General features: G+C 40.5%; 1 protein-coding gene across 1 annotated transcript; it reads left to right on the top strand.

Annotated features, from left to right (window-relative positions):
• Positions 1-5,496: 5,496 nt before the first annotated feature.
• Positions 5,497-16,343, top strand: depdc7a (DEP domain containing 7, paralog a). Its single transcript, XM_042503689.1, has 9 exons — positions 5,497-5,580; positions 9,150-9,612; positions 11,119-11,249; positions 11,371-11,563; positions 12,564-12,784; positions 12,959-13,101; positions 13,167-13,292; positions 13,606-13,684; positions 15,259-16,343. The coding sequence occupies exons 1-9, from the start codon at positions 5,565-5,567 to the stop codon at positions 15,480-15,482; spliced, it is 1,596 nt and encodes a 531-aa protein (XP_042359623.1). The 5' UTR covers positions 5,497-5,564; the 3' UTR covers positions 15,483-16,343.
• Positions 16,344-17,478: the final 1,135 nt, after the last annotated feature.

The following is a 17,478-nucleotide window of genomic DNA, read 5'->3' as shown; positions in this document are numbered from 1 at the left end:
TTCTCCTCTTTCATCCTTCTGTTATTGTGTCAGTGACAAAAGCCTTAACAGTGGCGTCTCAGGAAAGTCCAATAAGCCCCGATCAGAGATGTGTTTTCCTGGGTTGCCTCGTATACTGACCAATACTAAATACAGCTTTACTTTGCCACCTCAAAAATAATGTGTCCACAGCTCACAGAGGTCAGTTAGTGTTAAAAGTCATCTGCTTGTTGCAGTGTGCAGTTAATATTGGCTAATATTCGCGAGGGGGGAGAACTTTGTCGTGATGCTCGCCCACTATGCTCTCATGACCAAACTATTCACTGTGAATGGGCGGCTGACTTTGTGTCGTCTGAGAGGGTCTTGAGCCCTTTGAATAAAATAGGATTGTCCTGCCAGTCCAGCCACAATGCGAAATTACTGGCAACCCCCAAACAACAAAAGTGTCTCTGTGCTGCAGCGACAGCTCTGTGAGGAAAACCACTGTCCTCTGTCCTTTGGAGTTGCGGAGGACGGCCAGTCAGGCAAGCGTTTGAGATTCCAGCACGGGCACAACTGGTAGAGACAGATACTGAATGTCTGCTCTCCAGATGAAAAGCATATGAATTTTAATGTACTGCATTGTTCCATATGTGGGAGACAGACTGAGAGGACCCTTGAGGCAGCGTGAGAATGTGAAGGCACAGTGTTGGGTAAGACTGCAAAACACTGACAATTGGTTTTGGAAATGCCCTGTGGTGAAACCTAATGTCCTGATGTGGTGACCGTGTAGTTTTAAAGCTGTGCTAGCCAGTCACGTACACAATCCTATTTAACTTCAATTAAAAGGAAAATATTGTGCTTTTCACCCCACTACATTGATTTAGCTGGTTACCAGTTACTAAAACGTTTGATATTTCATTACTTTTACATAAACAAACACACTGTTTGATAAGCTTAAACATTATACCATTAAGTTTTGAACTTTTTGGCTCATGATTCCCACAAAAAAGCTGTGTCTAGTTGGAGCCTCCCACGTTTCAGATGTCTACAAGTTTTTTCCCCTGCTGAACTTCTCAGATGGTTTCATTAAAAAGAATTGTTTGAGGCCAAAAGAGGTAAAACTGTAAAATGTTTTTCAGAAAAGCAAATATGAGAATATTTAAGCAAGGAATAGAGAGTTATATCTGAAAAACACGTTCCTTTATTCCCCCCTTTATCTCTTTTTTCTCAAAACCCTTCGCATGGCGCCTGAGTTGGGTTCCAGTGGGCTAAACTGTCCAGCTGTATGAAGTAGTTAAGTCGTTTTTGTCAAAGTGACTCAAGCTCTTTCACATGCAAGTCCACATTTCTTATGTTGCAAATTTTGAAACCCACCACTGAACCTAAAACTCTTTTGATACTATGTACTCGCCCTAATCTGCTAGCAAAATGTAGATTAATCTAGCTCACTCTAATAACCACATTACTACAGAAAACCTGCCTCTGCAGAGGGACACATTTATACTACTTAATATTATACTCACTTGCAATTCTGCAATGAGAAAAAGATGATTTGTCCAAAAAAAGTCTTAAATTTGGTTAAAAATTACCGGCGGGGTGCCTGGTGGCTCAGTGGCTAAAATGGGTGCCCCACGTACAGAGGCTGCTGCAGTAAGGACACAGCCTGTCACCCCCACATCTCCCCCTCACACTTGTGCTGTCCTATCAATGAAAGGCAAAAATGCCCCTAAAAAAATTTTTTAAAAAAAATTTTTTTTTTTAATTACCATCAACAGGTCTTAAAATGTGTTAAATTTAAAAGCTGGATAACTGTAGACATCCTGTCACACTGCGATGCATTAATATTGTCTAATTATGTACATACATTGTACCAGTCACAGGGGTCAGTTTTCTGCATAACAAGTACTTTTACTTTGATCCTTTATTTAACTCATTTAAGATTTTAAATACAGGACCTTTACTTGTTATAGAGTAATTGTACATTGAACTGTTGGTGTTTTTACATAATTGAAGGATCAGAGTACTTCCTCAGTCACTGCCATTTAAGATATTTCCTGCATGTTACACTGGACCTCTAAAGAATACTTGGTATACACTAGAAAGTACCTGGTATTTTTTAGTGGTCAATCCTGGAGAAAAAAAGCTTTGTGATCATCATAACTGTAAACAAACTACGACGTGACTAACATTGCATGACCGATAAGTATCAAGGGGAAAGAATAAATATGCAGGACTTTCCGGCACATGGAGAGAAGCAGGAGAGTAAACATTACCCTGACCTTGTGGACTAGAATTTCACATTCTGTTAACCAGAGGGCTCTCTCTCTCTCTACAAAACACCAGCACACCAGTCTGCAATCAATTCATTTGAAGAGTTGTAGAACCAGTTTGGCCCTCGACCAAATCCCTCTAGGCGCAGAGTTACCTTTCATTTAAGGTGTGTTTTGTCCTTTTATTTCCTTTGCTTGGACATGGTGGCTGTATGAATACAAAAACATCTCTTCATCTTCTAAATCAACAGAAAAGATGAGTTCACATATCCTGTCAAAGTATCCCGAACTTGTGTGAATTCAGAGACTGCCTGATGCCAGAAACTGACGTGATTATGAGTCATAAAGGTGGTATGTCAAGTGTCAATGTCAAGTGTTATTGTTACAGGAATAGAGTGGGGTTTACTTTTGTGACTGAATGCATACAAGATAAAAACATTAAGATGTGATGTCATGCCAGTTTTATGTCAGTGAAATGGAGTTTTACTTGAGCAGCATTAAAACCAGGGTATTTTTATGGTCCTACTGATGGGTTGTTGGTTTTGGATCAGTGTTGTGACATTTCATCGTTCTTGTTTCTGTGAGTAGCTATTCATGTAAATGATTCTGATTAATGATAACTGATCTTTTTCAACTCTGCTCTGCTTTCTTGATTTTTTACTTTCCAGGGCATTTCTTTTTTCTGTCTTTGATTTTCATCATTAGACAGCACAGGGAGAGTGATGCAACAAAGGTCACCAGCCAGACTCAAACCAGGTATGTTGCAATTGATGGTCAGCATCTTAAAGGGATACTTCACCCTCTAAATGATCATTTATATATCAATTATTCACCCTACGTGAAGTTCAATGTGTGAAGAAAACTTTATTTTTCTTGCATGCCTCCAAAGAGAACAAATAATCCAAAAAGGGAGAAATTTCTGAATGAATTAGTGTGAAGGGGGGGGACCACATCTAACAACAGCAAAACTATGTCAAAAAAATCAGTTTACAAACTCTCACGCAATTATACCGTATAATCCCAGTCTCTTTCATCCAGTCTTATGCTCAGTACTTCTCAACCACATGCATTTTCACTAAACCTTATATTTAAAGGTCCAGTGTGTTGAATTTAGTGGTGTCTAGCAGTGAGGTTGTAGAAGCACGTAGGAGAACTACCATGGCAGATGTGCAAATGTGAATGGCGCTATCTAGAGCCAGTGTTTGGTTTGTCCATTCTAGGCCACTGTAGAGACAACATGGTGGTCTCCATGGAAGAGGATCCACTCTATATGTACATATATACTGTATGGCTCATTCTATGATAAATAAATTCAATAATAATGATAATAATTTTCAGGTGATTGAAAACTAATGAGGTACCATTTCTGCCAGTAGATGCCTCTAAATCCCACGCACTTGACTTTTAAACATTTCCGCATAAAAAAAATGTTTATATCTATGGAGCGGGTCATCTATTATGGAGTCTGCGATGTTTTTACGGTAGCCAAGATAGGACAAACAAACCACTTGCTCTAGACAGGACGATTTGCGTTTTCACATCACTTCACAGAGGTTTTCCTGCACACTCGGCTCACAGAAGAAGTGTCAGTTCTGCAACCTTGCTGCCAGATGCCACTAAATCCTACTCACTGGACCTTTATATGGTCCGGTTTTGGTGAAAATGCACGTTTGAGAAGTACTGACCATGCATCTGAATGAAAGAGACATGGATTATACTGCACAAGTGGTATGAGAGTTTGTAAGCAAATGTTTTGATATAGTTTGGATGTTGTTAAATGTGCCGCTCAAGAATTTTCTCTGTATTTGATTCTTGGTTCTCAGTGGAAGATAGCGAAAAAAAACGTTTTCTTCATGAATTCAACACAACACTGGGTGAGTAATCGATAAACAAATCGTCATTTAGAGGGTGAAGTATTCCTTTAACTCCTATACACCATGTGGGCTACCCCACTTTATTTTCTTGAAGGGGCACTTGAGCAATTTAGTTCTGCACTTCCATGAAGCTGATGGACACGCAAGTGACAGATTAATGTCCTAATGTTCATTTCCTAATGTGGCTCAAGCTCCAAAAACACTGGAGTGCAGCTCAATGGTATGTGGGAAAAAAATGTCTTTCTTTGTTTGTCTGGGAAAGCAAACTAGTGACCTTCTGCTCACAGCTCTCCCTCTCTAATCAAATGAAATCTCTTCCTCTTTCTTTCCTGTGCATGGGTTCTCACTTCACCTGGTGTAAAACTGCATTTTTCTGTGTGAAAGAGGTGAAGAGGACTGTAATCAAACCGGTTTGCACGCCTTACCCTGTTGCACCATACTTGTTGTGTCTCATGATGACAGTAGCTGTCTTCCTTTCAGCAAGTGACCAGCGTTGGCTTTACAGTGTCAGATTACCACTTTTCCACTGTCAGATTACACCTGAAGAAAGAAGGCACCAGGTTAGAGCCTCACCTAATGATATCTGTCCCTACTACTGCACCTGTGTTTACCCTGGCATGTGCACATGTGTTTATGATGACAGCATTGAGGATTTAAGTTCTGTTGTATAAATGATCCCAAACATGGTGGAATCGCATCAGGGCAGCTTTGACACCTGAGGCACCTGCAGTCACATGTTTCAAGACTGTGTCACTCACGAGCAGTCTTGTTTTGACTGATGAACAAAAGAAACTGTTTTCTTAAAACATCCCCTCTGTAACTTTGGGTCTTTTATCCTTTATATCCCAAATCATTCAAATGGCCTCTATTTCTCAGCGTCACACAGTGGCTGCTGTTCAGCACTGTAGGTCTTTATCTGATCAGATTTAATTTTAGTGTGGGCTTTAAGGGTGTGACTTTGTGAGTGAAAGGTTATGTGAAAACTTCCTGGACTGTTAGCATTTCCTTTTAAATTGAAAGTCTGTGATTTGGTGGGAAATGCATTCAGTTCTGCACATTATCTTTACTTACTCAGCACTGTATTCTAATGACTAAAACTTTCACGTGATAAAAGAACATAATTTAAACCACCTGTGAAGACAAAACCTCTCACTGGAGGAGCTTTGGTTTCGCGTGTTATGCCTGACCATTCACTTTCTTATTAAGGCTACAGCTTCGACTCAGAAGAGTGGGTTAAGAATAAGCGTGCCTTTTATTAAACTTGAAAGAAACAGCGCGTCCTCATTATCACGTTAAAGCGCAGGCAGGGCGGTGATTAGCTCATGAATATTGTATCTCAGTGGGAGGGGTCGGTTTCGGGGTTGACTGTAGTTAGTTGCGTGCGTCACGTTGAGAATTGAAGACCAAGGAAAGGACATGATCTGAATGGCTCTCTTTACAATCACTGGAGGAAGCTGTCATGCACAAAACACCAGGTAAAAGAAATTTAATCACTTTAAGTAGATAAAGAAAAAAAAAAATACTGTCGATTTTGAATCAATGTTGTAACCCACAGAGTTTGGTTTATTTAGTTCTGTAGCCTGCTGTGTTGACATGGGTTGTTTGAAGAAATTATATTTCCATGTATTGCCTGCTGCTTATTCGGATTTGACAGAAACTAATGGTCTCTCAGTAGACATTTAATGTGCCATACTTTTATAATGTTCACTTACACTGTGTGTTTGGTAGCGTTTGTGCTACTTTTTTTCCCTAATGGGACAAGCGGTCTAATTTTAAACGCAATATTTCTACTAAAGACTATATTTCATTCTAAAATAAGCTCACAATATTTATGTCACTTTTGTTTGGACATTCTTATGATTAAATCGCTAAATTAAGGAATTAAGTCGCTAAATATATTGTAAAGTAGCTTTTATGAGAACAAAAATATTTTAACAAAAGATTATAATGTGTATTATATTATATTATTGGCATTATAGATGTATACAATCAATTAATGCATTTTAAAAATTAGTTATTAGAGTTGAACAAGAACATGGTTTGTGTTCATTGACATTTGCGCTCAGTGTGGACTCAGCAGACTGCAGTGTTTGTGTTAAAACACAGAGAGAACAGGGTATTTGCGCGCCAGTGTCTGGGCCACCATACTCTTTATATCACACAGGATACGAGGGTTCAAATTCATACGGGGCCAATAGCCCTTTTTGTCTCAGTTTGTGCCCCGAGGCTTGATCAGTTAATCTTGCTAGTCTCAGCATGTTGGAGGAATGAAGGTATCTGCCACAGGCTATTAACAACCTGCTGCTCTGAGGGTGCCACGGCGCATTTTCATCAGCTGAAATCATTAGTCCAGAGCTGAGTGTAGGTCCCGGAAACAGAGCTTGAAAATGAACTCATTTGCTGGAGGTGATAATACAGCTCAGCAGGTTATGAGAGAGGTGTTGCACAGTGCGCTCTCAGGGGAAGCAGGATCCCCGTGTGTTGCCTGCGCTGCTCCCTCCGCGGTTATTTACCTCCACTGATGTGTGCAAACACACGGTGCTCTGTTGTCTTTGTGGGTCAGCCCCCTCTTTTCATCGCCCCGCAGTCTATCAGCGGGTTTTTGCTTTTATAAAAAAGCACCAAAGTCACAGGGAAGAAGTCTGGCGTCAGCTGTGCAAACTGGGCTCAAATCTCAGCCTGGCTCATGCAACAAGAGGTGACAGAGCTCAGCCGGGTTCCCAGGATCGTTCTGACCCACACCTGACCCCTAACTTTTTTTCCTCCTTTTTAACAAGCATTAATGGATATTGATAAGATCCGGATTTATTGTGTGACTGGTAATCCAGGGACCCCTGATGGGATTCTCCAGATGGTCCTGCCCTGACTCCTACACAGGGATTTCATCCTGATAGTGAAGCATCTTTCTGTTGATTGTCCTGACCAAGAAGTGTATTATTACTGTGTTATTCTGCATTTTATTGTGAAATATTTATTATGTAGAACGTTTATTGAACTATATGGTCATTATGCAATCACAACATTAATTGCAACTGTGCAAACCCCAGTGGTGCATATGGGTAGAAGAAAATAAAAACTTAACATAAATTTAAATTAAGACCCAAATGTCAGTAATGATAAATACTGAACATTAAGATCTAAAATCATATGTGCAAAAATGCAAGCGCCCATACTCTGCATAATTTAAGCATAATTTAAGCGTAATTCTTCAAATTTGATTGTTTGAAAGCAATGCAAGAAATACTGGAAATGCTTCGTCAGCCTATTATAATTCTCATTATTTCTATTATGCATCAAACTGTTGAGAGGTGTTCTTCCCTGAACGACTGCTGCAGCCCCAGTTGCTCTTCCCTGATATGCAAATCCCCAGTTCAGGACAGTTCCTTCCCCCCAAGAGGGAGACGCAGTTTGGCATAGATGTATCTCATTAATCAGCAGATCAACGTGATATCTTCCACACACCCTCCTCGGCTCTGTTTGAGTTTGGGGTTTTTTTTATAAGAGTGGGCGAAACATTTGCATGCTGCTGTTCTGTTTCTCGGTGTTTTCCACTTTTACAGATGGATCAGTAATAGTATTTGTCATGTTGTCTTGTAATAACATGGAGCCTGGTGTGCTGCTGACGGCGCCTGATTTATGTCCCCTGGCCTCTCAGATCCTCCCCTAAAATTTGCTCAACAGGCCTTAAATGTTTCCTGTTGTGAGATGAAAGCGGCACTGATGTCCCACTAAGGCCAGCTCTGTTTTCTCTCATTGGTCTGACTTGCGGTGGAAGTCCTTTTCTCTCAACAAAGAGCTGTCAAACATAGACGAGATATGCTAAGAAATTACATGATGGAGGGATGAAGGTGACAGTGTTTGATTGCATGAATCGTCTGCTGATTTTTGGCAATGCAGTCCTTCCAGTGGAAAATGCAACAGGAACATATGAGGATATCTCTTGTGAGAGAAGGTTCACAATATGATCATTGTCTCTGTTTCCTTGTGGGTGTGGGACTGAGTATAGCGTGTCTAGAAAGATTGCATCTGAAGACTGATATGGTAAGAAAATCAGGCACAGGTGATGTTGTTTTTCTTCATGTCTTTAACATACACAGCCTGACTAGAGCATTTGATTCTTAGGTGTTAAACATCTGTTAAGTGAATCAGAATGAGGCTCTTGAGAGATGCACCCCTGTGAGGTGCATTGATCCTGACCATGTGCTGTTACACCCACATGCAGTAACTTGAAATCTGCTTCTGTGACATTACACAGAGGAGAGGGAGTGTGTTTTTGGTGAAGACACAAAGCACAATTTCCTGTTTTTTGTGAGAAAGAGTTCGGACAATAGACAAAGATGAGAATGTCAGTTGTGGAAACAATTGGATCACCCAAAATACTTTTGCTTCGGAAAGCTGAGTAAAAAGCATACAGGTTTTACAGTATATGCATGTATAAAAGTTAATTTACATCATGGTTTTTCTTGCTGCTTTTCTTAATTAATTGGTTAATTTTACCTGGCCAACCAGCCAAAACCCAAAAATATTAAATTCACCACGATGAAAACCACAGCAAAGCAGCAAATCCTCGCATCTGAGGATCTTCCAACTAGCTCAAGCCATAAACTGCTTAAATTTTAAAAAAAGATACATTTTCTGTTGATTTGGCATTTGATTAAAAATAAATAAATAAAACCATTAATAATTATTATAATAGCAATTCTAAATATAGTTTTATGAACATTTTCCTCTATTTCTTATTATTCTAATAATCTCTCTCTCTAAACAAATTTTTGGGTCATTTTCTTTTCCCTAATTTCTTGCACTTTGCGGGACATTTCTTGCCAAGTTTCTCATTACCTTCCTAGTACATTTTCAGGAGAAAACAATCCAGTTTGCTCAGGTCTCAGAGGCTCAAATGCCTGTGAAAGGCTTGTGAACACGGCACGAGAAAATTGATGTTGTTCCAGATTTCAAAGGGTTAATCAGTTCATTCTTATTCCTTAGCCTCTGATTTTCTTTCCAAATGTCCGTCCATTCACTCTCTCCTGTCTTCCTCCATCAGAACCCGGCATGGCTGGGAAACCTTTCCGGGCCACCTACATCTGGAGCAGCATCATCTCAAATCTCCACACTCATGTGGAGGTCAAGCGCCGGCGCCATAACCTCAAGTCCTACCATGACTGTTTCCTGGGCTCAGAGGCCGTGGACGTGGTGCTGGCACACATCACCCTAAACCGTTTCTTTGGTGATGAGGCAGTACCCCGCTACAAGGCCGTCCGTCTCTGTCAGGCCCTGATGGACTCAAGAGTATTTGAGCCAGTGGGCATTAAAGTATTTGGGAAGGAAAAGAAGCGAGCCACTTTTGAGGACAGTAGTTGTAGTTTATACCGGTTCCTGAACTCTACAACTGTTTCCTCATCATCACTGACCAACACCAAGTCTCACTCCACCAGCACCATCGAGAGCGGCTACGACTCACCGAGCATAAACAGGAACAAGAACGGCTACAGTCCGTCACGTGAAAGGTACAGACTTATGTCATAACATCTTCAGATCTCATTTTTGATTTGCTTTGTTCTCCTCCCTCCAGAACTAATCCCCAGTCCAGTATAGCTTTAGACTGAGTGCCTCTGAAAAATAGTGAGGCAGTGACCCAAGGCTCTTGAAGTCCCATCATGCAGTAATGTCTTGATACTTTTAAATTCCAGTAACCCGCTAATTACCTGTGTGGCAATTAAGATAACTGGCTACAGCGTTGGGGAGAGGGCCCTATTCTTTTCTATGAAAGCTGCTCAGTAGCGCATGAAGCCAAAAAAAGTTCGACACCCAGTGTATATATGTTTAAATTGCCTTATCTTCGTCATCTTTGGGCCCACAGAGCAAGCACATTCACGAGTGAGCAGCTAACTTCTGGCTTAGTCTGCCATTAACTTGAATGGGGATAAAAATGGTTCAGTTGTGTTTCTCTTCTAGAATCTCCAATTGCTATCAGACCAAAACGATCAAATCCTGATAGTGAAACGCGTCATTTTGCAGGGATTGTGGCACTCATAATACATAATAATAGATAAGAGAATTTCACATTTTGTTCACAACATAAAACACGTCAGCAAATAAAACCACCTGCAAACTTTGAAGCTTTTATGTGTCATAAAAACAGCAGTTGCTAACAGGTGGCTAAAAAAGATAACAGAACGTCATCACACCAAGCCGCGCTGAACGTGGCTGTACATTGTAGTGGTAGCGGCGTTACCGTAGTGCAGTTCGTTTCAGCGTAACGTTTGCTTTTTACTCCTGGAGATTGCGTTAGGCTTAAAAATTTTGAATGTGGTGTTCATTGTGGAGAATATCTTGCAGAACAAATCGTTTAAGTATCATAAACGTTTGTGTACAATCCAAAATCCAGTGGAAAAATCCTATAGGCTTTTTCAGGAGGGAACCAGGGCGACATTAGTTTCTGGGTTGGCCTACAGAACGACATCATCCTCGGGCACTCTTTTTCCTTAAATGTCAAACTTTAAACTCTCCTGTACTTTGAGGCTGCAGAACTAAATTCTAGGGAGGCTGTCAAACATGTAGCAAAGACAGACAGGATGCGTTACTTGTGAGGTGCAAACACATGGCGTCAGCACTTTGTGTTGCTGTGAGAGACCAGATCAGAGAACAGGCCTCACTAATAATGGGAGATGAAAGATTCAGAGAATCCATGTGCCTTACGTATCAAATGAGGCTTCTGTTATTTGCAACATGGGGCAAATAAATCTTCATGCGAATAATGTACGAAAAGAAAAAAGGCTTCACATGTCCTATTTAATGTTCGGCAGAAATTGTTCAAAGCTGGAAATTGAGCATTTATTGTGTCTCTTTGATATGAAATGACCAGAATCAAAACAGCACTAAATTGTGATTGAGTCACAGCCACTAGAAAACATTTCAACTAGCATTGCAGCCGTCAAATTTGTTCTTGTAATAAGTATGTTTTTTTCCCCCCAATCATTTCCACTGATTGCTGTTATTATGTGACTGCTTAGACAAAGTGCGCTGAGTTACTCCACCCACTCCCCTGCAAAAGCAGACAAATCAGTGGAGGACGTGCTGGGAAACCTCAACCTGAGCTCCACCATCACCCCTCAGATGATCAACCTCGGCCTCTCACAAGAGCGTAAGTGGTCTTCTGTCTGGAAAGATTGACGTAAATCGGGCAACGTGCCTTTACTCACACGGCGTGTTTGTGTGTCCGTGTGCCTATCGCCCTCATGGCTTTTAACTCTGTGTTTTCACAGTTGTGGATGAGGTGTGGCATCAGCAGGCTGTGTTCAGGCTGTTGCAGCTGATAGAGCTCCCCCTGTTGGAGAAGCTGTTGGAGGGTAAAGACACACCCCGGCACCCCCTGAGTGGCATGGACAGTGACCCCGACCTGTTGTATACATCAAGCTACCTAGATCGAGAGGTCCTCAAGGCCTTTAGTGAAGCACAGTAAGTCCTCTTGCCATGCTCCTTAACTAATGGGAAAACACTAGCCTATTTAGCATTGATGTCCCTGTTGAATTTTCTGTTGAATTTAAATGAAGTGTGTTTTATGATGGCAAAATTGCTGTTCATTCAAATGCTGTCTAGTAGGTTTGGTAATGGCAATTTTGAGGCTGTTTCTGGTTGAACAACTAGGATCTTACTCTTTAACAAAAGGTCTGACTCTGCAGGGATCTTTTCCATAATGCTGTCAGACACTATAATAATTTGAGCCTGTCAGTGGCAAAACAAGCACATTTAGTGGACATACATTGACAGTGCCAAATGCACTTAGTGGTTACATTGCAACCTGTTTCTCAGCTGCTGGCTGCAGCACACTCTCGATATTGGACCAGTTAAAAAATGTTGTTCCTATTTGTCACTTGGACATAAAACATGTGAAAACCAGCTTCAGGTTGGAAAATATTGAAGTTACCCTTAAAATGCAATTTTGAGGTACTTGAACTTCCAGGTTACTACTTACAGTGAAGAGTTTATCTACCAAACACATCCGTGTATAAAATCCGTTTATAAAATTTGATGCATTTTTACAAAATACACTAAACTAACTGGCACTATAGCAGGCAGTTTAAATCTGCTTCCTAATTAAACATTAAGCTACTACCTACATGTTAATTACCAGTAATAAAACACTGACAGGAGCCATTCCGTATAATCAGTGATTTTACTTTAGACACTTTTTCAAGACAATACCTCTATACTATAACTTTGTTATTTGTAATGAAGTGGTTATATATTGTGTGTTGCTACTTCTATTTATGTAAATTTTCATGATGAAATGTTTCGCTACTGGTGAGAAAAAAAAATGTAATCCGATTTTGTATTCTCTAAATCGCTGAAAGTCAAGAGCTCATCATGACCTCTCTGTGTCTTTGTCGCCCTGTTGCTTCACCACCATCAGTCTGTCAGCTGTGTTTACAATCATTACACTTCCCTCTTTCCTCAGGGCAGATGAGTGGATGTTAGGGGCAGTGGACTGTCTAGAGTTTCTGCCTGATGAGCTGGTGGTGGAGGTCAGTCGGGGTTTAGCCGGTTGTGCTGATGACCTGCTCCGGTGTAAGAGTCTGCTCTATGAGGTCCTGGCTCAGCATTACGGAAACACACAACAGCCGCCTCTGCTCAACAACCACATTTTTGACATCCACTCTGGCATCTCGGAGCTCCTCGGTGAGTGCAGATCTCTTTGGCGTCCTGATTTTTCACAAGGATTGATGAAGCTTTTCTGCAAATGCATAAAGTCAGATTTCATATATATTGCCGCTTGTGCCAGTTTTAAAACAGGGAATGCTTTTCTCAGATCTCAGCATATTAATCCTGGTATTTTCTGTGTTCTGTTTTCAGTAAACGGCAAGCAAGAGCAAGCTCTAGAGTCTCTGCAGCTGAGCCTAAAGCTGCAGGACTCTCGCAGCAGGGAGGAGCTTCGCAGGCTCCTGAGATTCATGGCTGTCGCAGCTAAACCACAGGAGGTCAAACTGCACAAAGAGGTGAGCGCTTGTGTGAATCAGCATGTTTTTATGTTTGATCTTTATTGACTTTATATTGTTTTCAGATTGAGAACAGAATGGCAGTGAAAAGGTCTTTTGCAAGTGCCATCGTCTACAGCAGAAGGCTCTCCAAAGGGAAGGTGGACCTGATGGTTCTGTTCATGATGGATAACCACTGCGATCTGTTCAAAGTGAGTGTTTCTAATTCATTGCTTTGGGTGTGTGACGTGTGTCCGGTGTTGTAGGAGGGATGTAACAATCAACATCTCATTGAGAGCACTTAGTCACTGGGATGATAAAATGCTGCGTACACAAGCTGTTTCGAAGCAGGATTTCAGACCTCACATTAGATATAACTCCAAATCAGAGGACTGACACACAGACAGTACAACAAAACAACAACATAATAATTCTACATATCATGACTGTATTCATATTAATATTTGATCTTCAAGTCAAGAAAAGTAGAAACTTTATGTCTTAATTTGTGCTCTTTTCCACCAGATTCCTGTTTCATTGCACAAAATGGTCAGTGACAGAATAACGAATATTGTGAAGGGGAAGGATCCAGATGTGATAACAGGTTTGCAGATTTTCCTTATATATTCACCAATCAGCCACAACATGAAAACCACCGACAGAAACTGAGAAGACATCCCCATGCTTATTCTTACCCATAGCCCGTGGGTAATTTAACCATTTAAGTTAAGGCTGGAAGACAGCAGCCTTACAGTAAAATTGATATCGTTACAAGACAATTCTCTGCTGGGAAACCTTGGGTCCTTTTATTCTTATGGATGCCGCTTGAAAAGCATATACCCAAACACTGTTGCGGATCAAGTGCACTCCATCATGGCAACAGCACTCCCCGATGACTCCAGCAGGACAATGCTCCATGTCACAACTCAAAAACTGCTCAAGACTGACCCAAGGCATGTGACAAAAAACTCAACGTGTCAACCTTGCCTCCAAATTCCATAAATCTTGATTTTAATCAAACATCTGTGGGACTTGCTGATTAGGACTGCTCCTTGAAAGTCAGAGATTTGACTCATCAGACCCTCAGACCACTGAGACTGCTTTGAGTCATGTAGTCTTATTTTTTACTCTGCACAATGTACTTCAGGGATATTTCTGTCCCCAGATTTTGCTTTGGCGTGAGTGCTCTTGACTTTTACGCGACTCAACAATAAGCTGTGGACATGCAGGCAGCGGCACAAAGGGGGAGAGACCTTCTGCTTGGAATTGGTGAATTTACAGCTCACAGCTGCTTAATGCAATATAGTCTCTGACTTTTGTTTTCTATCTAATGTTGTCAAAAATGTTGTTGCACATTTATGATTCAGCATTCATGCTGATAGCTTGTTAAGTATACTACATGAATGCCGCTGTCAGACTGAATATCCCGTGGAGCCTGTTCAAACTTCAAAACTTTGCATTGAAAACAAAATGAATCATCTAATATTCGTATTGAACAGCCAAATCCGATTCAACTGACATAATTCTGAGTCAGGCAGAGCTGATAATCCACCTTGAAACCCACAGTGTTACGCCCCATACTTAGGCAGCCTCATAGGTCGAAAGGATCTACCACCAACACCTGGCGCCAGACACCACAGGACACCCCCAGAGGTCCTGTATCCATGCTTCAACAGGTCAGAGTCAAGTCTGATCCACAGTGGGGCGTCTGATTTGTCGGGGCATGGACACAGGACCTCTAGGGTACTGGTGCATCCCATGGATGCTCAATCGGTTGGGATCTTGGGAATTTGGAGGCCAGGTCGAAGCCTTTAGTTCTTCGTTTCATTCCTCGGGCCATTCCTGAGAAGTTTTTGCTGTGTGGCATTGTACTTTGTCCTACGGGGGGTCGCTACTGTCATGGAGGAGTGTCGTCAGTCTCTTAACAGTGTTTGGGTGGGTGGTGCATGTCAAGGGCATCCACATGAATGCCACAATCCAAGGTTTCCCAGCAGAACATTGCTTTACAACAAGATTATTATTATTATTATATAACAATATTATTCACTTCACCTGTTAGTGGTCTCCATGTTTTGGCTGATTAGTGTTTTGATCTGATACAATAATTTATTAATAATTGACTAAAGACAAATTTTTCCCCACTTAGTTTCTGTTTTCTCCATTTTCTCTTCACTGCAGGATCAACATACTGCGAGAGAGTGAGCTCTAAGGCCTACTCAGAAAACGCACAAAAAACCACTAAAGAGGAACTTTGGACGTTACTCCGGACAGTACACGAGAACCCTAAGCTCTCCACTAAGGAAAAGAGACGGCTGCTGGGACAGTTTTACAAGGGCCACCCAGAGATTTTTGTTCAGTACTTTGGAAATAGATTGTCCACCGTCAACATGTTGCTACAGTGATATATATCAGTTTATCTATTTATGTATTATAATGTAAAAAGAGGTAGATCTAAGAACAAAGGTAATGTGATGTAAATGATGTGAAGATGTGAAGTGTAGTACGTGAGTTTTATTTGCTTGTATGTAAATAGTATAGACTACTAAACAAGAATGTGAATTTGAATTGTGGAGACTTGTAATAAGCTGCGATATTTAAGGACTTTTCATTTCTTAGATATTTTCTTTGGTGCAGGACACTAATATGAAATGTTCTTGTCAGTTGTATAAGAGACTGTTACTTTCCCAGAATGACAAAATGAACCTTTTTTTTTTTTTTTTTTTACATTTTCACACTGCAACGCGTCTTGACAGCATTCAGACAAGTCTGCATAAATCACTTTTCAATGGATGTATTCTTTGTGCTTGTGCAATAGGAACAGTGTTAGCAATAAAAATGTGTCTGTTCATGTGGTTTCTCGTGGACGATGTGATGCACAGTAGAGCTATGTCTCGAGGAACCCTCAAACGGAAATTTGAACCTGGAAATTTGAAAGTCTGATGTTGTGCTGTAAAACAGTCAGAAGCATTCATGAGAATCAGCCCTCTGGGTTTTTGTGTTTGTTGCAACATATCAGCAAAACAGATGTTTGTAGTTTGTTGTTTTTGTTTTTTTTGTTTTTTTTTTTTACTTAAAAAAAGCCACGTTTTAGTGGTATCTTCAGGGTTCTGTTTTAAATAAGGCTCATGTACTCAATAATCAGCCAAGGAAATCACTTCCACATTTCCAGGTGATAAAAACATCCCCAGACTAAGTTAAAACCACTTACATGTTGTTTGTATTTGGCAAATCTTAATAAATTTCAACTGGAATTGTCTAACGTTCATACGTAAACATCTCCCCTTTTCATTGCCGACACAAACTGTGTGTATTATGATGAAAAGAGAACAAATGATATGTGGTATGTCAAGAAATTTATCCATATAACCTTGGACAGACAGTGGGCCCCTGGGCACAGATATGCAAAGGGCCCCACTACATAAGAGCAAAACACAGACTTTTACCTTTTGTATGTTGTTTTGCGTCGGTTTGTCATCATTATAATTTTTTTTTGTGCTTTTGTGTCTCTTTGTAGTCGTGTTTCTTTAGTGTCATTTTGGTTTTTATTGTTGTTTTGGTTTTTTTTTTTTATCTCATTTTGTGTCTCCTTGTGGTTATTGTGCACCTTTTTGTAGTTATTCTGTGTCTCTTTACAGTTCCTCGTTGTCCTTTGTGGTCTGTTGTATCTCCTTGTATTGTAATGTTGTGTTCACTTTTTATATAAGGCCAGTGCTGTTTGTCATATTCTGTTATTGTTCACAGTCAAAAAACTTTGATCAGTATCTCATGGGTCCAGTTTAAAATGCAAATGGTGGAGCATCAATTCAAATAAGAAAGTGAGCAGTGCTTTCCTTTCTAAGACCTTTTTTCAGTTTTCTTTTTGCTAGCTGACATTAACAAAACCACTAAATCCTTCATGTACTTTGCCCACTCTCTTGCTGTAATTGGTGACTCGAAATACGCAACTAACCTGACAATGAGAGAGGGAAAACAGGAAAATGGCCTTGCTTGATAGGCACTTTCGGTGGGGAGCTCTACTGTAACACTTTCAGGAAACAAATTAGTTTGTAATTCAGAGGCTATTATATACAAACATTCACAAAGCAGACTTTTCTGTATTATTGTAGTTGAAGAGCAATTGTGTTTAAAAAAACGGCATAATTTTCAAAGTAGCCTTCAGACTTCATTATATGGCAGCAGAGTGGTGTTCTGCATAATGCCACAGCGTTACCTGTGAATAGGCTCAGAGTGGAGATAGGCTGCCACATACTCAGAACAAAGGCTGTGCTGGGCAGACAAATAATGATGTAATCAGGCCAATGTGAAAACAAGCAGCTGTCCAGCACTGGAAAATGTTCCCTGTGTAAATTCTCTTTTTTAGTTGTTTAATCAAGTGGAGTTTGTCACTACTAAGAAATT

Source organism: Plectropomus leopardus, chromosome 1 (assembly GCF_008729295.1).
Source record: "Plectropomus leopardus isolate mb chromosome 1, YSFRI_Pleo_2.0, whole genome shotgun sequence".
Classification (NCBI taxonomy): Eukaryota; Metazoa; Chordata; class Actinopteri; order Perciformes; family Serranidae; genus Plectropomus; species Plectropomus leopardus.
This window is presented reverse-complemented; position numbering and strand designations above follow the sequence as displayed.